Here is a 23,264-nt window from a genome sequence, read left to right as displayed (position 1 = left end):
GCAGTTATAGTCCCATTTTTGCTGCACGACAAACACACATAAATGCAGATATTATGGAAGATAATATTCTAGTTTTGAATGAAAACCATAAATAATGATTATGCAGTGTTTGTTGCTAAATCTGTACCAAACCAAAAAGTCCATAGAGCATGATGTTAAGGAAATGACATATTTGCAATGACAGTATTGAATTAAAAATGATGTTTTTGCACAAATTCAACCTTCAACAAATATTGCAACTTCTATATTTTTCTAATTCCTTCAGGACATTTTGCGATAACGATAAAACATGAATTGTTTTTTACTGATTTTAGAGAAAATAACCGTTTGAATTAATCACAAGTTCATCAGGAAGACTGTTTCTAACACCTTCATTCACAAGTCCTCTCTCACTCACTCCCCAAGCGTAACCAATCAGACTCGTCCCATCTCCCACGAGCCAATCACAGCGCACGCGGCACACTTTAAAATGTGTTGAGGGGAACGGTCCAAACAGGATCCAATAAATAGAGTCTGCACAGTTTATACTCTGTTTCATTTATTGTAAAACATCTGAACAACCGCTCTGTTTCACACCTGAGATGCACATGCTTCTTTTCGAAAAAGTCCTTTCACATTTTTTTTAATTGTTCTGATATTTTTTACTCTTTTACCAATTTTTTAAAACATGATGATGAAAATACAGCAGCAATTTAAAATACTTAATATCCATAAAATAAACCGAACATCTTTTCCCAAAGCGTAAATCTAAGACCAGAACTTGGCTTTTATTTAATTTAATTCAAGCAGTAGACCCTGTCCGGACAGTGGGTTTCATGCAGAGTCCAGTAAAGAGAGCTAACACTAATCTTCTGTTCTCTAAGGCATGAGCACAACATCACGAGGGCATTACATAAAATCTAGAAATCTTAGAAGAGGAGGAAAAATCCAACTGGAGGCAAAAACCAAAGTGTATTGAAGTCAGCAGAGTCTTAAAGGGACAGTACATCCGAGAATCTAAGAGACATCCTCTCACCTGGTGGGTTTGGCTGTGAGTTACAGAGGGTTGGGGATATGAGGCGTAGCAATGTCTGTTTTCTCTCCAGTATAATGGAAGTAGATGCCGTTGGATGGTGGATGAAGCACCACAACTTAAGCGTGTTTGCAGAAATGATGACCCAGTAGGGACTATTTTCTTTATACCAAACTACTTTGTAAAAAGCTCCTACTGTAAATGGAAAGAAGTGTGGTAATATGTTAAAGAAAGTGCATTCTCTGTAATGTCCACCAGGGGGCAACACTACTGTTGTATAGAAGTCTAAGAGGAAATGTTCCCACTTCTCTCTTGATTTATTACCTCAGTCAACATTTTCCTGATACGTGTATGGTCTCAGTCTGTAGTTCAAAGTCTGCTTCGATACGGCACGATGTTCATTTATTAAATGACGGTTTATTGGGGTGAACAAAGGAAGCTTCCATCACAAGAGGAGGTTCAGGTCTCTCAGAGAGTCTCATATCAGCGTGGCCCCGTTAGGGTTGGGGGGTCCCCCTCCCCTCCCCTGCCCCCCCCTCCCTCCTCAGTGAGGTGAGGGCCACGGCGCAGCAGCCTCTCAGTAGGGAGCCCATGTGATACCCGGGCAGGACCCCCCCCCCGCGGCCCCCCCCACATCCAGGCCACCGTCGGGACCACCGGCATCGCCAGAGCCAGAAGATCCACCAGGAAGTATCGGCTCCAGTGGCACAGCGGGGGGGCCACGTCTTCCTCCCCCCCCTCATCCTCCTCTATCTCCACCTCCACAGCGTCCTGTCTCTCAGGGAGGGGGACTGTGGGGGGGGGCTGACAGGTGAGGGGCTCCTTCACCTCCTCCTGTCTATCAGGCGGCTCCACGATTTGAGGAGGGGCCCCGCCGGGTAAATGTGACTGAAAATGTGTCTCTGAGAGGGGGGTGTGGGCCTCGTCACACAGCCAGCTGATGGTGGGGCTGCAGGCTTGAGAGCGAACTTCCACCTTCTTCTCCACAGGGGGGGGAGGGGTCGGGATGGGAGGGTCGGAGGCGGGCCCCGGGGCCTCCTCCTGCGGCAGGTGCAGGTACAGGTGTGTGTGAGGTGTGTGTGCGATGCAGCTGCAGGAGTGTGAGACGGGCAGAAACAGCCTCTCGTAGGAGGAGGAGCAGGGGGAGGAGGTGGGGGAGGATGAGGGGCCCCCGGTGCTGTTGTGGCCCCTGGGCTCCGACAGCAGCGCCGCCTCCAGCAGCAGCAGGTGAGTCTGTCGGGGCCCCCGGAGGCCCTCAGGCTGCAGAGGGGCCCCACGGCTCAGCGTCCCAGCAGGGGAGCAGCCGCAGGAACGAGAGCGTCCACCTGATCGGGCCCCCGGGTGCAGCTGGGGTTGATGATGGAGCTCCTGGTGTTGGTGATGGTGGGGCTCCTGGTGTTGGTGGTGGGGTTCCTGGTGTTGGTGGGGCTCCTGGTGCTGGTGGTGATGTTGGTGATGGGGCTCCTGGTGTAGGTGGGGCTCCTGGTGTTGGGGGGGCTCCTGGTGTAGGTGATGTTGGTGATGGGGCTCCTGGTGTAGGTGGGGCTCCTGGTGTTGGTGGGGCTCCTGGTGTTGGTGGGGCTCCTGGTGTAGGTGACGTTGGTGATGGTGCTCCTGGTGTAGGTGGGGATCCTGGTGTTGGTGGGGCTCCTGGTGTTGGTGATGGTGCTCCTGGTGTAGGTGATATTGTTGATGGGGCTCCTGATGCTGGTGGGGATCCTGGTGTAGATGGGGCTCCTGGTGTTGGTGATGGGGCTCCTGGTGCTGGTGGGGCTTCTGGTGCTGATGATGGGGCTCCTGGTGTAGGTGATGTCGGTGATGGGTCTCCTGGTGATGGTGGGGTTCCTGGTGTTGGTGATGGGGCTCCTGGTGTAGATGGGGCTCCTGGTGCTGGTGGGGCTCCTGGTGCTGGTGGGGCTCCGGGTGCTGGTGGGGCTCCGGGTGCTGGTGGGGCTCCGGGTGCTGGTGGGGTTCCTGGTGCTGGTGGGGCTCCTGGTGCTGGTGGGGCTCCTGGTGTTGTTGGTGGGGCTCCTGGTGCTGGGGGGGCTCCTGGCTGCTGGCCCTCACCTCGTCCTGCAGGACACTGATCTCTCTCCTGGCCTCCTGCAGCTCCAGATGAGCCTCCAGCCTCTGAACCTCCTCATGGATCCAATCCTCCTGCATCCGGAGCAGCTGGGCCCGGAGCCCCGAGATCTCGCTGTCTCTGAGGAAGAAGAAGAAGAGAGTTAGCAGGGTGAGAGGGTGAGGAAATATACGAGTTTAAACCAAACACTCCAGCACTTCGCTCGCCATTGGAGCCTCACCTGTGCTGCAGTCTCTCCACATTGTCCCTCAGACGGGCCCTCAGGTGTCGGATGCAGAGCTCTTTCTGCTGCATGGGGGTGAGGTACTGCTCCGGGGGGGGCGCTCTGATGCCGTGGTTCTCACTGCAGCTGAGCTTCACCTGACGCCTGGACACACAGGAACAAACATTCTGAGTAAGAGGGAAAGTCTTTTATGGGTTCTGAGATTCAAATTATGCAGAATCCTAACAAAAAGTCATTATGACAAATATCCAGGTGTTTCTGGTGAACATGTGACCTGGGGGTGTTGGGGAGGGTCCGGGCTGCGGGGGTGCCATCCCCCCTGATCTTCCCCGGGTTTGTGCTCGACGTCTCGCTGAGGGAGAATCTGCTGTTCACAGTCCCCACTGAGCGCCTGCAGGGAACAACAAACAGAGGCAAGTTCACCAAAACAACAATAATAATAATCAGAGATGGCAAAAGTACACACATCCTTTACTCGAGTAGAAGTACACACTTCCTTTACTCAGGTAGAAGTACAGATACTCGTGTTTAAAAATACTCTGGTGAAAGTAGAAGTACTGACTAAACTTCTTTACTCAAGTGAAAGTAAAGAACTTTGAAATGTACTTCAGTAAAAAGTACCCATAACTAGCAGCTGTTTTAAAGAGTACCTGACCTCCCTTTATATTAATAGAACAATAATGTCATTGTTAGCTAATGAATGTTTCCATGGTGACCAACGGCAACATGACAACGTTTTCATTGGTCCCTCTTCTTTAGAGAAGACCAGGAAATGATGGATACACGGATCGTGTTCAAATCAATAGGCACGCAATGACTCTAAATAATAATGATCACGCCACCAAACACACATTCAGACTAAAGGAACCAGCCTGTTTGGAAAATGAGAGAAGTAGAAAGTACAGGTATTTGAGTTCAACATGTAAGAAGTAGAAAGTACAGGTATTTGAGTTCAACATGTAAGAAGTAGAAAGTACAGGTATTTGTGTTCAACATGTAAGAAGTAGAAAGTACAGGTATTAGTGTTCAACATGTAAGAAGTAGAAAGTACAGGTATTTTAGTTCAACATGTAAGAAGTAGAAAGTACAGGTATTTTAGTTCAACATGTAAGAAGTAGAAAGTACAGGTATTAGTGTTCAACATGTAAGAAGTAGAAAGTACAGGTATTTGTGTTCAACATGTAAGAAGTAGAAAGTACAGGTATTTGTGTTCAACATGTAAGAAGTAGAAAGTACAGGTATTTGTGTTCAACATGTGAGAAGTAGAAAGTACAGGTATTTGTGTTCAACATGTAAGAAGTAGAAAGTACAGGTATTTGTGTTCAAAATGTAAGAAGTAGAAAGTACAGGTATTTGTGTTCAACATGTAAGAAGTAGAAAGTACAGGTATTTGAGTTCAACATGTAAGAAGTAGAAAGTACAGGTATTTGTGTTCAACATGTAAGAAGTAGAAAGTACAGGTATTTGAGTTCAACATGTAAGAAGTAGAAAGTACAGGTATTTGTGTTCAACATGTAAGAAGTAGAAAGTACAGGTATTTGTGTTCAACATGTAAGAAGTAGAAAGTACAGGTATTTGTGTTCAACATGTAAGAAGTAGAAAGTACAGGTATTTGGGTTCAACATGTAAGAAGTAGAAAGTACAGGTATTTGAGTTCAACATGTAAGAAGTAGAAAGTACAGGTATTTGTGTTCAACATGTAAGAAGTAGAAAGTACAGGTATTTGGGTTCAACATGTAAGAAGTAGAAAGTACAGGTATTTGTGTTCAACATGTAAGAAGTAGAAAGTACAGGTATTTGAGTTCAACATGTAAGAAGTAAAAAGTACAGGTATTAAAAACTGAGAGTGATGCAGAGGTCCGTATGTTCTCTGGAAACAATAAGAGACAACAGGCATGAAACAGGAAATTCTCAGTAGACCCTGTCAGATGTGTTGCATGTGTCTGGAGGAGTGAGAGCATCCTACCTGCGCTGACCTGAGGACGGCTTCCTGCTCGGGGGGAGAGACATGTTGGAGCTTCAGAGGACCTTCAACGTCTCCGCAGACGCTCGGAGCCCTCACAGCTGGACAGAGGATACACAACATGTTACACATCAGATGACAGTAATCTAAATCAGTGTTTCCAAATCTAAAAACAGTCCTTGGTACCGGAACAAATGACATTGTAGTTCCGTCTAATCCAAAAACGTATATATCCACAAGTAGCAAAAATACGTGTCACGTAAGTTTGTTTGACTCTTTACTTAAACACAAGGTATCAGTACAAACACATGTTTTCAAAGGTCAGAAAACGATATTGCTCCATTTCAAATGTTTGGATCGCCACAAAAGTCAAGGTGAACGTTCCTTGGTCATCATGCAGTAACACAGAGGCAGTAGGCGCGTTCACACCGGAGTACTTTTCCCCGTACTTTCCCCGTTTAGCTCCGATAGTTCCTGGGATTTTGCATTCAAACTTTTCCCCCCATGTTTAGTGCCTGCTAGAGAGGTGGTCCTATCCTGGGGAGAAAAAAGTTCCAATTTCTCTGAAACTCGGAAAGGTTTTTTGAAGCCGCCATTGTATTTTCTGGCATTAGCATTATTAGCATTAGCCCCGCGCACCAACGGAGAGAGAATAACTTATGGCAACACAAACAAAAACATGGGAGCCGTGGAGATGTCGGCGTTCTGGCGATTTACTCCGGGGACTTCCGGCCGGGGACTTCGCGTGGCAGTATACGCCGTGAAGTTGTTTGCGGCCTGCCAGTAAACCCAAAGCAGAAGAAGAAGAAGTGACGTCAGCGGCTTCATTTGCGTGACCTTCCCTCAGGGAACTTATTTCGCTGTGAACGCGGTCGGCGCTTAGGCCCATGGGGGGTACTAAGTGCTGGAACTAAGTACGGCAAAGTGCTTGGTTTGAAAGCGGCTATTGATCCAGAGTCAGGTCTTGGAGAAAGCCGTTCCAAAAGAGGGCCCCAAACTTCCCTTTCCCTGGGAACATCAACCAGCTTCTTTTTTTTTCTGTGTCTCAGCTATATTTCAACTATGAATGCATTTTTTGATTTGTGTCCTCCGACATGAGAAAAGCCTTCCAATTGCAATAAAAAAGATCATGAATCAGCATTACCCCGAAGTGCTCACACACCCCTTTGTGAGAAAAACTGATCCACATCATAAATCTCTGAAATACAGTGTTTTCCTTTAACTTGTGGTCTACTGCGTGAGACCATTATTCTCCTTCTTCTGGCACTATAACCTAACCCTAATAATAAAAGAGATGCAGGCCAGCAGCAGATAAAGCGTCCTTTCTGTGGGACACAAAGAGACATCAGCTGCTTCTGTCTGAGCCACACACACACACACACACACACACACACACACACACACACACACACACACACACACACACACACACACACACACACACACACACACACACACACACACACACACACACACACACACACACACACACACACACACACACACACACACACACACACACACACACACACACACACACACACACACACACACACGAGGGGCAGGAGCTCCAACAAGCCGTGTAGGACAGAGAGTGAATACTCATACTATACAGAGATGCTGTTGAGAAACCAATGTGAGTTTGGAACATTGAACAATATAAATGTATTCGAGTAGACCTCAACAATGGAATTATGATCAGTAGAAATGGCCATGACACGGGACCTTTAAACACCCTCCTTGCCTTTAAAAGTGTGACTGGTCTTAATCCAATGGCCTTTGTGGTTTAATAAAGTATTGAATATACACTGAACAAAAATAAAAATGCAACACTTTTGTTTTTGCTCCCATTTTTCATGAGATGAACTCAAAGATCTAAAACATTTTCTATATACACAAAATAACCATTTCTCTCAAATATTGTTCACAAATCTGAAAAAATCTGTGATAGTGAGCACTTCTCCTTTGCCGAGATAATCCATCCCACCTCACAGGTGTGGCATATCAAGATGCTGATTAGACAGCATGATTATTGAACAGGTGTGCCTTAGGCTGGCCACAATAAAAGGCCACTCTGAAACGTGCATTTTTGCTTTATTGGGGGGGTCTGAGGGGGTCCGAAAACCAGTCAGTATCTGGTGTGAGGGTTAGGGTTAGGGTAATGTTGTGAATCGAGTGGCCTGTGTTCGTCGTCCATAAAATACACCTGCCCATACCATAACCCCACCACCACCATGGGCCACTCGATTCACAACATTACCCTAACCCTAATCCTCACACCAGATACTGACTGGTTTTCGGACCCCCCCAGACCCCCTCAATAAAGCAAAACTGCACGTTTCAGAGTGGCCTTTTATTGTGGCCAGCCTAAGGCACACCTGTGCAATAATCATACTGTCTAATCAGCATCTTGATATGCCACACCTGTGAGGTGGGATGGATTATCTCGGCAAAGGAGAAGTGCTCACTATCACAGATTTTTTCAGATTTGTGAACAATATTTGAGAGAAATGGTTATTTTGTGTATATAGAAAATGTTTTAGATCTTTGAGTTCATCTCATGAAAAACGGGAGTAAAAACAAAAGTGTTGCGTTTATATTTTTGTTCAGTGTATGTATTTGTTTACATGTTGTTGCTGTGATAGCTGTGTTGTTCAAGTGAACACACTGATCATAGCCTGTCAGTCATCCACTGAGTGTACATTTTAAGTTGTACACTGTAAAGTAAACATTAATCGAATCTGTCACCACCACAGTTTTAGACTATTTGACTTCAATGTTGCAGCAGAAATGGAAGGAGGACAAAATGTTCTCACCTTTGTGTAAAGTCTTCATGCAGCTCTATCTGCAGATATACAGCTGATTCATACCTCTTAATGTCTGCAGAAAAACCCGATGCTAATTATGTATTTTTCCTCCTCTTTTCTGATTCTAGGACACCGGAAGTCTCGCCTCTGCTGTCTGCGCAACAAGTGCATCACGTTATTGGTGAGAAATACGCAATCACCTTACGTAATGTGAGTATCAGTGTTGATGTGTAGGCGGATCAAAAAAACTACTTAAAGCTGCTCACTGTGTTTCAGTAAATATGTCCTTCAGAGAGCCTCGTTCAGCTGTTAGATAACAGGGTTTATCTATCTCACGTGCCGCCTGCACAGCAATGATATTTAATAAATAAAAGAATACAAAAATAATCATAAACACACCTGAAGACTTTAAATGGAACAAAACACCAGATAGAAACAGCTGACTGAAGCTGCGCACCTCAATAAGGTTATTAGAGATATTGATCATGCACACACACACATTTGATTTGACCAGAAATATATGAAATGTTACCTTTGGGGCAGGTGGAAGTGTCCAGTGTCTGTCCGGTGCAGGAGGCTCCATCCTGCAGCCATGGAGCCGGAGTGTGGCGATGCGGCTGCTGCACCGCCGCTTCTTAAAGCGACAGCAGGGCACCAGGCATCCGGGAATAACGCTTCATCTGCGCATTACTGATGTCTGTGTGACCGCTGAGGTGATGGGCTCCGACAGGGAGGCGGAGGGCAGAGTGTGTCTGTCCTGCAGGAGGGGACTGGGACAGAGAGGAGCTTCTACTCACTTATGTAAGACACATTTAAAGCAAACTTTCCTTTATCCTTAGGGTTATTAGGCTACTGGTGCGCCTGCGCATAACATTCATTCATTCGTAACTTAAAAATCAACATTCAAATGACTTCTATATATACTCTATGCATTACATCAATGCACACAATATTTTGTATTACTGCCGATTTGTATTCCTTCTTATTTCATTGCAATGTAAATACTTTTATATTTTACTTTATTTTTAATATTTTTTAGTTCTCTACCTGTGTTTTTAATTCTTGTTTTTATGCACCACACCAAGTCCAATTCTTCGTACGTGTAAACCTACCTGTTTCTGATTGACTCTTCTGCTAACTTTCTATTTTCTTTTCTTGCTCTATTATCTGTGTTATTGTGTTGCTCTGTAGGAGAAGCCTGTGACCTCAGATTCCCATTGTCATATCTACACTGTAGCTGCTGAACCGTGCTGAACCGTGCTGAACCGTGCTGAACTGTGCTGAACCGTGCTGAACTGTGCTGAACCGTGTTGAGCCGTGCTGAACCGTGCTGCACCGTGCTGAACACATGGCAATAAAGCCTTGAACCTGCAGACAGGAGGAAATGTTTCTGTCATTTCTTACAAATTCTTTATTCTATCATTCAATAGATTTGTTGTTTAATTTACTCCGAGTTACTTAATAGCATTTTTTTTCTTCAAATGTAAGGATTTTTCAATTCCTTAAAATACAAGGAGCGAACATTAAAACAAACATCTAATCAGGTACAAGATCTGAGTACTTCTACTTTTACTCAATATCTGAGTACTTCTACTTTTACTCAAGTACAAGATCTGAATACTTCTACTTTTACTCACAATCTGAGTACTTTTACTTTTACTCAATATCTGAGTACTTCTACTTTTACTCAAGATCTGGGTACTTCTACTGTTACTCAAGTACAATACCTGAGTACTTTTACTCAAGTACAAGATCTGAATACTTCTACTTGTACTCACGATCTGAGTACTTCTACTGTTACTCAAGTACAAGATCTGAATACTTTTACTCAAGTACAAGACCCGAGTACTTCTACTTGTACTCAATATCTGAGTTCTTCTACTTTTACTCAAGTACAAGATCTGAGTACTTTTACTCAAGTACAAGATCTGAATACTTCTACTTGTACTCACGATCTGAGTACTTCTACTGTTACTCAAGTACAAGACCTGAGTACTTCTACTTGTACTCAATATCTGAGCTCTTCTACTTTTACTCAAGTACAAGATCTGAGCTCTTCTACTTTTACTCAAGTACAAGATCTGAGTACTTCTACTTGTACTCAGGATCTGAGTACTTTTACTCAAGTACCACATCTGAATACTTCTCCCAACTCTGAAATACACAATAAACCCACACCCACTCCTGCATCTATTTTAATTCAATCCAACAACGACATGATGCAGAAACTTATTTACAATTTCAGAAAAACATTCAACTGAAAACTGAAGACTTTGTACAAAATGAACTCCAAGAAGGTGAAGAGAGAGAAGGTGAAGAGAGAGAAGGGGAAGAGAGAGAAGGGGAAGAGAGAGAGGGGGAAGAGAGAGAAGGTGAGAGAGAGAAGGGGAAGAGAGAGAGGGGGAAGAGAGAGATGGGGAAGAGAGAGAAGGGGAAGAGAGAGAAGGGGAAGAGAGAGAGGGGGAAGAGAGAGAAGGTGAGAGAGAGAAGGGGAAGAGAGAGAGGGGGAAGAGAGAGAGGGGGAAGAGAGAGAAGGGGAAGAGAGAGAGGGGGAAGAGAGAGAAGGGGAAGATGTCAGCAGAAAGCACAGGACAACATTTATAAAACACAGAAGTTGGAAGTAGTCAATTAGGCCTATTAAAATATTAATAAAGGATCATAAATCTCCACGTGTGTTACTGAACGCTCCCACACAGAACAGGAGTGAGAACTCTCTGGATTTGAGATGCGGAAAACAAATAACAAGAATATGAAACCAACAGATGAATATAAGAACTACGTTTCACATTCCAAACTTCAGTCACATACAAACAATGCTGCTTAAACTGTGAGAATAAATACAAATAAGTTACACATTTCTGTTATAAATACGCAGGGCAAAGAGAAACAAGCTGAAACTTTTGTCTCAGAGATTAGAGAGAAGGAGCACAGCAGTATGTGGATTATGATCAATACAAGAGGGTGCCAAACCCAAACAAAGCAAGCAGGCAATTTCAATTCTCAAATATCACAAGAAGGTAGGTAAATACAAAAACTATGTGCGGGTGTGAAACCCATATCTGCTGCACGATGTTGTTGACTTAATAACAAAGTCAGACCAAAACTTTCATTAATAATTTACCACAAACAAAAACAAATATTTACGAGAGACACAAACAGATGTGTGTGTGAGACGGATAATACAAAGAAAGATCTTCCTTTTTTAAACCTTTTATCATTTAACCCACAAGAGTACATGTTATCTGACCCGGGACAAACTGTAACACCAGAGTCACAAACGATGCGTCTGACGGATTAAAAAAAACTTGAAATTTTTTTACTCAGAAGATCGCCTGGAATTATTTTAAAACTGACATAGTAACACACGGCCGATGGAGTGAACGCCGTGTCGTTGATGAACCTTGTGTGTGTGTGTGTTACTGCTCCCAGAACGTGGGTCCGGGCGAGGCGATGATGTCATCATACGGCGCGCTCTGCTGCAGGTGGATCGAGTTCTGTTTCGCCAGAGCCAGGAAGCAGAAGAAGGTCGTGGCCGCATGGAAACGAGAGCGTCCTTCACACAACTCCTGGAGACTGAAGAGGGAGGACGTGCTGCTCTGGATCTACACACACACACACACACAGAGACAGGCACACACACACACACACACACACACACACACACACACACACACACACACACACACACACACACACACACACACACACACACACACACACACACACACACACACACACACACACACACACACACACACACACACACACACACACACACACACACACACACACACACACACACACACACACACACACACACACACAGTAGGTGTTACTGTGGGATAGCTGGTGTTACTGTGGGATAGTTGGTGTTACTGTGGGATAGTAGGTGTTACTGTGGGATAGTTGGTGTTACTGTGGGATAGTAGGTGTTACTGTGGGATAGTAGGTGTTACTGTGGGATAGTTGGTGTTACTGTGGGATAGTAGGTGTTACTGTGGGATAGTAGGTGTTACTGTGGGATAGTTGGTGTTACTGTGGGATAGTTGGTGTTACTGTGGGATAGTAGGTGTTACTGTGGGATAGTAGGTGTTACTGTGGGATAGTTGGTGTTACTGTGGGATAGTAGGTGTTACTGTGGGATAGTAGGTGTTACTGTGGGATAGTAGGTGTTACTGTGGGATAGTAGGTGTTACTGTGGGATAGTTGGTGTTACTGTGGGATAGTAGGTGTTACTGTGGGATAGTAGGTGTTACTGTGGGATAGTTGGTGTTACTGTGGGATAGTAGGTGTTACTGTGGGATAGTAGGTGTTACTGTGGGATAGTAGGTGTTACTGTGGGATAGTTGGTGTTACTGTGGGATAGTTGGTGTTACTGTGGGATAGTAGGTGTTACTGTGGGATAGTTGGTGTTACTGTGGGATAGTAGGTGTTACTGTGGGATAGTAGGTGTTACTGTGGGATAGTAGGTGTTACTGTGGGATAGTAGGTGTTACTGTGGGATAGTAGGTGTTACTGTGGGATAGTAGGTGTTACTGTGGGATAGTAGGTGTTACTGTGGGATAGTAGGTGTTACTGTGGGATAGTAGGTGTTACTGTGGGATAGTAGGTGTTACTGTGGGATAGTAGGTGTTACTGTGGGACGGTTGGTGTTACTGTGGGATAGTAGGTGTTACTGTGGGATAGTTGGTGTTACTGTGGGATAGTAGGTGTTACTGTGGGATAGTAGGTGTTACTGTGGGATAGTAGGTGTTACTGTGGGATAGTAGGTGTTACTGTGGGACGGTTGGTGTTACTGTGGGATAGTAGGTGTTACTGTGGGATAGTTGGTGTTACTGTGGGATAGTAGGTGTTACTGTGGGATAGTAGGTGTTACTGTGGGATAGTAGGTGTTACTGTGGGATAGTAGGTGTTACTGTGGGACGGTTGGTGTTACTGTGGGATAGTAGGTGTTACTGTGGGATAGTAGGTGTTACTGTGGGACGGTTGGTGTTACTGTGGGACGGTAGGTGTTACTGTGGGATAGTTGGTGTTACTGTGGGATAGTAGGTGTTACTGTGGGATAGTAGGTGTTACTGTGGGATAGTAGGTGTTACTGTGGGATAGTTGGTGTTACTGTGGGATAGTAGGTGTTACTGTGGGATAGTTGGTGTTACTGTGGGATAGTTGGTGTTACTGTGGGATAGTTGGTGTTACTGTGGGATAGTTGGTGTTACTGTGGGATAGTAGGTGTTACTGTGGGATAGTAGGTGTTACTGTGGGATAGTTGGTGTTACTGTGGGATAGTAGGTGTTACTGTGGGATAGTAGGTGTTACTGTGGGATAGTTGGTGTTACTGTGGGATAGTTGGTGTTACTGTGGGATAGTAGGTGTTACTGTGGGATAGTTGGTGTTACTGTGGGATAGTAGGTGTTACTGTGGGATGGCTGGTGTTACTGTGGGATAGTTGGTGTTACTGTGGGATAGTAGGTGTTACTGTGGGATAGTAGGTGTTACTGTGGGATAGTTGGTGTTACTGTGGGATAGTTGGTGTTACTGTGGGATAGTTGGTGTTACTGTGGGATAGTAGGTGTTACTGTGGGATAGTTGGTGTTACTGTGGGATAGTAGGTGTTACTGTGGGATAGTAGGTGTTACTGTGGGATAGTTGGTGTTACTGTGGGATAGTAGGTGTTACTGTGGGATAGTTGGTGTTACTGTGGGATAGTTGGTGTTACTGTGGGATAGTAGGTGTTACTGTGGGATAGTTGGTGTTACTGTGGGATAGTTGGTGTTACTGTGGGATAGTTGGTGTTACTGTGGGATAGTAGGTGTTACTGTGGGATAGTAGGTGTTACTGTGGGATAGTAGGTGTTACTGTGGGATAGTAGGTGTTACTGTGGGATAGTAGGTGTTACTGTGGGATAGTTGGTGTTACTGTGGGATAGTAGGTGTTACTGTGGGACGGTTGGTGTTACTGTGGGATAGTTGGTGTTACTGTGGGATAGTAGGTGTTACTGTGGGATAGTAGGTGTTACTGTGGGATAGTAGGTGTTACTGTGGGATAGTAGGTGTTACTGTGGGATAGTAGGTGTTACTGTGGGATAGTAGGTGTTACTGTGGGATAGTAGGTGTTACTGTGGGATAGTTGGTGTTACTGTGGGATAGTAGGTGTTACTGTGGGATAGTAGGTGTTACTGTGGGATAGTAGGTGTTACTGTGGGATAGTAGGTGTTACTGTGGGATAGTTGGTGTTACTGTGGGATAGTTGGTGTTACTGTGGGATAGTAGGTGTTACTGTGGGATAGTAGGTGTTACTGTGGGATAGTAGGTGTTACTGTGGGATAGTAGGTGTTACTGTGGGATAGTAGGTGTTACTGTGGGATGGTTGGTGTTACTGTGGGATAGTTGGTGTTACTGTGGGATAGTAGGTGTTACTGTGGGATAGTAGGTGTTACTGTGGGATAGTAGGTGTTACTGTGGGATAGTAGGTGTTACTGTGGGATAGTTGGTGTTACTGTGGGATAGTAGGTGTTACTGTGGGATAGTAGGTGTTACTGTGGGATAGTAGGTGTTACTGTGGGATAGTTGGTGTTACTGTGGGATAGTTGGTGTTACTGTGGGATAGTAGGTGTTACTGTGGGATAGTTGGTGTTACTGTGGGATAGTTGGTGTTACTGTGGGATAGTTGGTGTTACTGTGGGATAGTTGGTGTTACTGTGGGATAGTAGGTGTTACTGTGGGATAGTAGGTGTTACTGTGGGATAGTAGGTGTTACTGTGGGATAGTTGGTGTTACTGTGGGATAGTAGGTGTTACTGTGGGATAGTTGGTGTTACTGTGGGATAGTAGGTGTTACTGTGGGATAGTAGGTGTTACTGTGGGATAGTTGGTGTTACTGTGGGATAGTAGGTGTTACTGTGGGATAGTTGGTGTTACTGTGGGATAGTAGGTGTTACTGTGGGATAGTTGGTGTTACTGTGGGATAGTAGGTGTTACTGTGGGATAGTAGGTGTTACTGTGGGATAGTTGGTGTTACTGTGGGATAGTAGGTGTTACTGTGGGATAGTAGGTGTTACTGTGGGATAGTAGGTGTTACTGTGGGATAGTAGGTGTTACTGTGGGATAGTTGGTGTTACTGTGGGATAGTAGGTGTTACTGTGGGATAGTTGGTGTTACTGTGGGATAGTAGGTGTTACTGTGGGATAGTTGGTGTTACTGTGGGATAGTAGGTGTTACTGTGGGATGGCTGGTGTTACTGTGGGATGGCTGGTGTTACTGTGGGATGGTTGGTGTTACTGTGCTTCTAATACCTGAAGTGTATCCTTACCTTTAGTGCGTTGTGGAGGTTCTGAGTGCGTTTGTTCAGCTTCCTCTCCTCGAGGTCCTGGCTCTCCTGCAGGCACAAAGAGAAGAACACCTTTCAGTCAGTGGAGCCGGGAACACCTCCAGCAAGGCATCATGGGAAATTAAACCTTGCCATCTGGCAAACGCTGATAGATTTGCCTTTTTTACGAGTTCTTTATTCTATCATTCAATTGTTCAATAGCTTTGTCTTTCAACTTGGTCCGAGTAACTTGGAAGCATTTTTTTGTTCAAATGTAAGGACTTTTCACAGATTTTACTGGTCCAATTCCTTAAAATGCAAGGAGCCAACATTAAACCTAACATCTAATCAAGTACAAGATCTGAGTACTTCTACTTTTACTCAAGAACAAGGTCTGAGTACTTCTACTTTTACTCAAGAACAAGGTCTGAGTACTTCTACTTTTACTCAAGAACAAGGTCTGAGTACTTCTACTTTTACTCAAGAACAAGATCTGAGTACTTCTACTTTTACTCAAGAACAAGGTCTGAATACTTCTACTTTTACTCAAGAACAAGGTCTGAGTACTTCTACTTTTACTCAAGAACAAGGTCTGAGTACTTCTACTTTTACTCAAGAACAAGGTCTGAGTACTTCTACTTTTACTCAAGAACAAGGTCTGAGTACTTCTACTTTTACTCAAGAACAAGATCGGAGTACTTCTACTTTTACTCAAGAACAAGATCTGAGTACTTCTACTTTTACTCAAGAACAAGGTCTGAGTACTTCTACTTTTACTCAAGAACAAGGTTTGAGTACTTCTACTTTTACTCAAGAACAAGATCGGAGTACTTCTACTTTTACTCAAGAACAAGATCTGAGTACTTCTACTTTTACTCAAGAACAAGATCGGAGTACTTCTACTTTTACTCAAGAACAAGATCTGAGTACTTCTACTTTTACTCAAGAACAAGGTTTGAGTACTTCTACTTTTACTCAAGAACAAGATCGGAGTACTTCTACTTTTACTCAAGAACAAGATCTGAGTACTTCTACTTTTACTCAAGAACAAGATCAGAGTACTTCTACTTTTACTCAAGAACAAGATCGGAGTACTTCTACTTTTACTCAAGAACAAGATCTGAGTACTTCTACTTTTACTCAAGAACAAGATCGGAGTACTTCTACTTTTACTCAAGAACAAGATCTGAGTACTTCTACTTTTACTCAAGAACAAGGTCTGAGTACTTCTACAGGGTTCTTACACCTTATCCAAAGTCAAATTCAAGCATTTTCAAGGTGCATTTTCCAGCTTTTCAAGCATCTTACAGCTGTTGTAAATTACATATTTATATACACATACTCAAATGATTATTTCCCTACCTCACATTCAATCAGATGTTCTTTATGCTATAAACAACAAATGTGTGTTTCGTGATAGCCTTCTACACGAGGATGAAAAATTAAAGAAAAGAAAACTAAGTTTAATATTTCAAAATTATTGATCTGTACGTAGACTGGGCCTCCCATAGAACCTGTCTGAGCCAATATAAAACAATCAGCCAAATAACTTTTCAATACATTATTGATTACTATTTTTGAGGTACTTTCAGATTGGCAGTGAACATAAGTCAGAGGTACATGGTGTACTCTTACGGCCCGTCTACACTACAGGCATCGAAAAATGCTTTCAACGCTTCGCCCATTCACTTGAATGGGGTGACGTAGGAGATTTTTAATCTTCGCCGAACTGCATTGTGGGGAGCATGGCATGCAAGCATCACGAGCATCTATCGACATCAAAAGTTGAACAATGTTCAACTTTTGAGGCTCGATGCTTGGCATCAGCCAATCAAATCCCGTTTATGCAAATCCCGTTTATGCAAATCCCGCCAGTGCAAGCGCAGCCAATCAAACCGCGTGCAAGCTGTGAGAGCCAGACCGCAGTTCATTTCCTCATATTCCAAACGAGATATTAAGGTAGCAAATCACCCGGTTCTTTACGACCAGAACTATTTACCGGGATACAAACCGGAGGAACCAGGCATGGAGGGAGGTGGCAGAGACAGTGGGTGAAACTGGTAGGTTTTTCGCCTGTTTGGAGAGTTTATATCCAGTTTACTTCGTTTTAACATTGCTATTGCTTTGTATGTCCGGGGCGGGAGATTCATGTGATTGGTTGTTGGTCGCGTTGCTCGCAAAAAATCGCCAAGCTTCAGACACGCCCAGCATCAAGATTTTTTGATGCCTGTAGTGTAGACGGGCCGTTACTCTGCTACATGTATTTAATACCTTTAGTTACTTCACAGATGTGGATGAATGATGTGAAATCTAATCATGTGTTAAATCAGACTTTAGTTCCACCTGGAGTAAATCCACCAGCTACCCTGCAGTATACAAAGTCATTCAAACTAGCTGCACCTTTACCAGCTTTGAGAACACTTTCATGATCAATCATTATAAAACATATCATATCTATTATTCTGAAATGGACCAATCTGCACAACGACTATTTTTACTGTCTTTCACTATATTTTGATGATACTACTTTTCTACTTTCACTTGAGGAACATTTTGAATGCAGGACTTTTACTGTGACAGAGTATTCCTACACTCTGGTACTTCTACTTTTACTCAAGTAAAAGACCCGAGTACTTCTACTTTTACTCAAGTACAATATCTGAGTACTTATTCCACCTCTGGTAGCGTATTAGCCTGAATTGTAGCCACAAAATCACGCAGAGCTGCATAAAAATAGACTCACATGGTAACAGGTGGAAAATAATATTTACAAATGTGTACAATGATTTGTAGGTAATTTTGACTGCTCAAGACACCTGACTTATACATCTTCAAAGGAAGAGTGTGTTCATTCTACAATTACATGGGATTAAAGCAAAATGTAGTTTTACTTGTATAATACTTCAAGATTTTATATAAAAGACAGTTTGTTTTCATCTGTTTTCAAATAAACAAAGTATTGGCTTTCAGAATATTAAACTTGTTATCGCAAATTCAGATGATAAATACAACTTTGAAGCTTGTAACGGCATTATTACAAGCGGAGAACGGACTAATGTAACATCACAGCAAGCATAACAACAGCCGGTGTTTCTTGTAAGTGTTTCCCCGGTACACAAACGCAAAAATACACAAACACACTCCCAGACCAGTAACAAACTAAAATGTGTCTTCGGGTCAATGTGACTGATTTCGATTGAGCAAGTCATTTGGTTTAGGCACGAAACATACTACCAGTAGAAATACATTGCTTTCAAAATCGCTCTGTGTCGAATCAATAGATTATATTTCGTGACGATAACACGAAATGCCGTGAGTGCTTCATCCTCTGAACACCACACGATGGCGACTGTAACCCACATAACATAGGTACGCTCCTCTGAAATGATTGTCCACTGCAATTATTATTATCCCTCAATCGAGTTCGCTATTCAGCTTGCTAACGTTAGCTTAAACAAACGTAACATGCAACGTTAGCCTAATCTAAAAATGCTCTACTACGGCGTACCTTTCACGTGGCTCGTCAGCGCAGACTCTCGCATCGTTATCGGGCGGTAGTGGACTGTTACATCCGGAGACTCGCAACGGCGGTGGACTTTCACAGCGCCGCTGCACCGGACCCTCGCAACAGCGGGTGTTTGCGGCGGCGGGTGCGGTACCCCCGCGGCGAAAGTCCACGGCCCACCTATGCCAGAGCCAGCGGCCCACCGAAGGCAGCAGCCCACCAACGGCAGAAAAGCGGCACCTCACCACTTCATAAAGAGTTTAACCGTGACACTTTTCGAAATCCCGTTTGTGTCCCCCCACTTTACAAATAGGCCTATGTTTATTATTATTATTTTTCAATGCAAGCCGTCATCGCCACGGAGGAGCACACAGCCTCTGTGAGCGAGCGAGACAGAGAGAGAGCTAGGGAGAGCACACCTTTATCTATTTAATAGAGAATGAAGAAATCATTCCAGTGTGTACTATAGGACAGTAAAACAAATACAGTTTAAAAGGGGAGTGATTAGGAAAATATGCATAAATGAAAAGATAAAATGCTAACTAGGTAACATAAGATAAGAATAAACCAGTTTTAAATGATTTGTTATTGGTTGTGATCATATTCTAAAGATGTTTGGATTATTGAAAAGTATACAGCTCTCTTTCATCCGAGTGTTGAGAGCTGTGTCCATACATTCATGTTGTGCTGAACCACTGATCTAAATCATTCAAAGCTTTATAAACCAGCAGCAGTATTTAGGAATCAATGATTTGACAGACAGGAAGCCGGTGTAAAGACCTCAGAACTGGACTGATGTGACTTTCTTATTTACTATTTATTACATTTATTATCTGTATTAGGGGTGTAACGGTACACGTACCGAAGTGTACCGAACGAATATAACGTTAAACGTAAAAAATTGAGAACGTGAACAACTTTTTGGAAGTAATCTCAGGTGCTACGTCGCAGCATTCAGAGTAATTTGCTCACATTGGGTTCAACGCGTCATAGAGCGAGCAAGTCATTTCATTGGACGAGAGGCATACTATGAGAGCTGGTCACAGGGATGCGTTCAAATGTAGTCAGTAATTTGAGGAACTGTCGAAATGGCGAACGCCGATAATGTTGAGCTCGAAAATCCTCCAGCATCATTGAAGTCTCCGGTTTGGGAACATTTTGGTTTCCCAGTTACGTACAAGGATGACGGACAAAGACAGGTGGACCGAACCAAAGCTGTTTGTCGGCATTGCTCAACTAAAATTGGTTACGCGGCTGGCAATACATCACACTTGCACACTCATTTGAAAAGGCATCACCCGAATGTGAATATCACCGGTACCAAAAGAAAAAAGACTGAAGTGCAAACCCAACTCCCGCTAGCATTTACGCCTCCACCACTCGCAACAAGCTCAGACCGAGCCAAAGCTATTACAAACGCCAAATCTCCTTATGTTGCCATGTTAGCAAAGCGCTACCTGGCTGTATCTGCTACCTCTGTCCCTAGCGAGAGGGTGTTCTCCACAGCAGGAGACATTGTTAGTGCCAGCAGATCTGCCCTTTCAGCAAGCAATGTGGACAAGTTCATCTTTCTTTAAAAAAACATGAAAATACAATGAGAAGCAAGTCCTAATGTCAAACTGGCTGCTTAGGTACGAGTACAGTACAGTTCAAATACAGATTATTTCAGTTCATCGAAACGCTGCACCTTAATGTTCATTTTATTATATTTTGTATTTAGTTGAGTGAATACATTATTCACAGTTTAATAATAATTAAAAAAGCCCCAAAAATATTTTATGTTTTGTGATGATTTTTTCTGCTGTACCGAAAACGTACCGAACTGAACCTAAAAACCGAGGTACGTACCGAACCGAAATGTTTGTGAACCGTTACACCCCCTAATCTGTATTTAACGTCTATATGCCTGAACCCCGCACCTTAAATGCTCTAAATCCGCACCTTATCAAAATACACTTATTCATATTTCCACACATTGATCTGATATGTGACTTTATTGAAGCCTCGTGCACTCTCTTTGCACTCGCTGGTTGGATGCATTTGATTATCCTCTGTGCAATGCCAGTAAAGGTGTATCTAATCTAATATGTTTGTTGTTGTGTGTGTTCAGGCACCTGAGTGTGGAGGGAGGACGACTGAGTCTGCAGGCAGGACGGATGGACAAACATGGAGTCTTCTGAGGGAAGTTCAGGATGAGTGAACTCAGACGTGTTCCCATCCTGACAGACACGAGGAACACACGATAAACCACACATGGAAACGGTAAAATGGCACCATGAATGAATGAATGTAAATCCTGACTTACTTTTTGGAGCACAAAGTTATTCTCCCCTTGATTATCAGTCATACCGAGTTCGCTCACATCCGTGTTGTGCGTTGTTTCCTGATCTATCGCTGAATCTATGACGGTGATGTCCCTCTGAGCTATACGTCATCAAATAAAGCAGATTACAAAAAAAAAATATGGTAAAACAGAGGACAACACCAATGATAAAGAAAAAACAAATTACATTTTAAGTTCCAACCATCTCCTCCGTCCTCGCGCATCACCTCGTCCTCCTGATGCACACCTGAGGGTTTCATCTGGAAAATAGTCTTGGCAAAGAGCTGCAAAAGTAAAACTAGATCAGATGGCAGTCATTTAACTTCAAAGGAAATGTTGACTATTTCTTGTTTGATTGGGCCTCTTTAAGTCCTGAGCCTGTTTTTCAGGTCTCCGGCTCGAAAAGGACATTCCCAGAACAAAGGACCATAACTTCACTTCTAAAAAGCGGTACATTAATAATCTTTTTTCTCAAAGCAAGGTTACATCTGTGAGTTGGATGTAGAAGTGTCAGAATCAATATAGATGTTTTTATTCCCTACTCAAGTCCCTTCTGAAGTCCCTCCTCTAGTCCCTCCTTAAGTCCCTTCTCTAGTCCCTTCTCTAGTCCCTTCTTAAGTCCCTACGCAATTCCCTTCTCAAGTCCCTCCTCTAGTCCCTCCTTAAGTCCCTTCTCTAGTCCCTTCTCCAGTCCCTACTTAAGTCCCTACGCAATTCCCTTTTCAAGTCCCTTCTCAAGTCCCTTCTCCAGTCCCTACTTAAGTCCCTACGCAATTCCCTCCTCAAGTCCCTCCTCAAGTCCCTTCTCAAGTCCCTTCTCTAGTCCCTTCTCCAGTCCCTACTTAAGTCCCTACGCAATTCCCTCCTCAAGTCCCTCCTCAAGTCCCTTCTCTAGTCCCTCCTCAAGTCCCTTCTCTAGTCCCTTCTCCAGTCCCTACTTAAGTCCCTACGCAATTCCCTTTTCAAGTCCCTTCTCAAGTCCCTTCTCCAGTCCCTACTTAAGTCCCTACGCAATTCCCTCCTCAAGTCCCTTCTCTAGTCCCTTCTCTAGTCCCTTCTCAAGTCCCTTCTCCAGTCCCTACTTAAGTCCCTACGCAATTCCCTCCTCAAGTCCCTTCTCTAGTCCCTCCTCAAGTCCCTTCTCAAGTCCCTTCTCTAGTCCCTTCTCCAGTCCCTACTTAAGTCCCTACGCAATTCCCTTCTCAATTCCCTTCTCAAGTCCCTTCTCAAGTCCCTCCTCAAGTCCCTTCTCAAGTCCCTTCTCAAGTCCCTTCTCTAGTCCCTTCTCAAGTCCCTACTTAAGTCCCTAGGCAATTCCCTCCTCAAGTCCCTTCTCAATTCCCTTCTCAAGTCCCTTCTCAAGTCCCTCCTCAAGTCCCTTCTCATGTCCCTTCTCTAGTCCCTTCTCAAGTCCCAACACCATGTCCTGTCTCGTTGGGGGTCTCTACTTAAGTCCCTACGCAATTCCCTTCTCAATTCCCTTCTCAAGTCCCTTCTCAAGTCCCTCCTCAAGTCCCTTCTCAAGTCCCTAGGCAATTCCCTCCTCAAGTCCCTCCTCAAGTCCCTCCTCAAGTCCCTTCTCAATTCCCTTCTCAAGTCCCTTCTCAAGTCCCTCCTCAAGTCCCTCCTCAAGTCCCTTCTCAAGTCCCTTCTCTAGTCCCTTCTCAAGTCCCAACACCATGTCCTGTCTCGTTGGGGGTCCCGCCGACTACTGTTCTGCTGGAGGTCCTGCCAACCCCTTGTCTTGTCCCTTTTTGGGGTCCCACCGGCTACTGTCCTGCCGGGGGTCCAGCTAGCCCCATGTCCTGTCTCGTTGGGGGTCCCGCCGACAACTGTTCTGCCGGGGGTCCTGCCAACTTTTTGTTTGGAGTCTGCTTTCCACTTTCAATTGGGCATTTCTTTTAGAGATATTACATATTTAGCTCCATTATAAACAGCTGGAGTGAGACAGGAAAGGGAAAGAGAGGCAGGTACATGGGGCCCATTCTTGATTCTCTCATCTTTTCTTTGTTTAGTGCGTTTCATGGGGACTGTGTCAGCGGTG

The 23,264-nt window shown here is 44.1% G+C and overlaps 2 protein-coding genes across 5 annotated transcripts in view; both read right to left on the bottom strand.

Moving 5' to 3' along the window:
- Positions 1-521: 521 nt before the first annotated feature.
- LOC307035624 (uncharacterized protein) lies at positions 522-8,804 on the bottom strand. 4 transcript variants are annotated; one of them, XM_079675207.1, is made up of 5 exons: positions 8,621-8,804; positions 5,285-5,382; positions 3,593-3,709; positions 3,316-3,462; positions 522-3,215 (listed from the first exon to the last, which is right to left on the bottom strand). In XM_079675207.1, exons 2-5 carry the CDS (start codon positions 5,326-5,328, stop codon positions 1,496-1,498), a joined length of 2,028 nt encoding a protein of 675 aa, XP_079531333.1. In that variant the 5' UTR covers positions 5,329-5,382; positions 8,621-8,804; the 3' UTR covers positions 522-1,495. The 4 variants fall into 4 exon arrangements, with proteins under 4 accessions (XP_079531333.1, XP_079531334.1, XP_079531336.1 ...); XM_079675208.1 differs by lacking the exon at positions 8,621-8,804 and adding an exon at positions 8,098-8,261; XM_079675210.1 differs by lacking the exon at positions 8,621-8,804 and adding an exon at positions 6,426-6,556.
- A 1,768-nt stretch (positions 8,805-10,572) lies between these two features.
- Positions 10,573-23,264, bottom strand: part of rad21l1 (RAD21 cohesin complex component like 1) — a 29,019-nt gene continuing 16,327 nt past the window's right edge. The window contains exons 10-14 of the mRNA XM_079678740.1: positions 21,423-21,504; positions 21,203-21,321; positions 21,012-21,116; positions 15,396-15,461; positions 10,573-11,690 (exon numbers count right to left, since the gene is read on the bottom strand). Coding sequence (XP_079534866.1) covers positions 11,505-11,690; positions 15,396-15,461; positions 21,012-21,116; positions 21,203-21,321; positions 21,423-21,504 — 558 coding nt within the window. The 3' untranslated portion in view covers positions 10,573-11,504. The remainder of the gene's footprint in view (positions 11,691-15,395; positions 15,462-21,011; positions 21,117-21,202; positions 21,322-21,422; positions 21,505-23,264) is intronic.

The sequence above is a fragment of the Notothenia rossii genome, assembly GCF_949606895.1.
Source record: "Notothenia rossii genome assembly, chromosome: 4".
Taxonomy (NCBI): Eukaryota; Metazoa; Chordata; class Actinopteri; order Perciformes; family Nototheniidae; genus Notothenia; species Notothenia rossii.
Note: the sequence above shows the minus strand (reverse complement) of the source record. Positions and strands in the feature narration are given on the sequence as shown.

Coding starts and splice junctions, on each gene's coding strand:
- LOC307035624 (XM_079675207.1), bottom strand. CDS start 5,328: ATGTCTCTCCCCCCGAGCAGGAAGCCGTCCTCAGGTCAGCGCAG. Junction 3,463..3,592: donor ACCCTCCCCAACACCCCCAG/GTCACATGTTCA, acceptor CTGTGTGTCCAG/GCGTCAGGTGAAGCTCAGCT. Junction 3,216..3,315: donor GTGGAGAGACTGCAGCACAG/GTGAGGCTCCAA, acceptor CTTCTTCCTCAG/AGACAGCGAGATCTCGGGGC.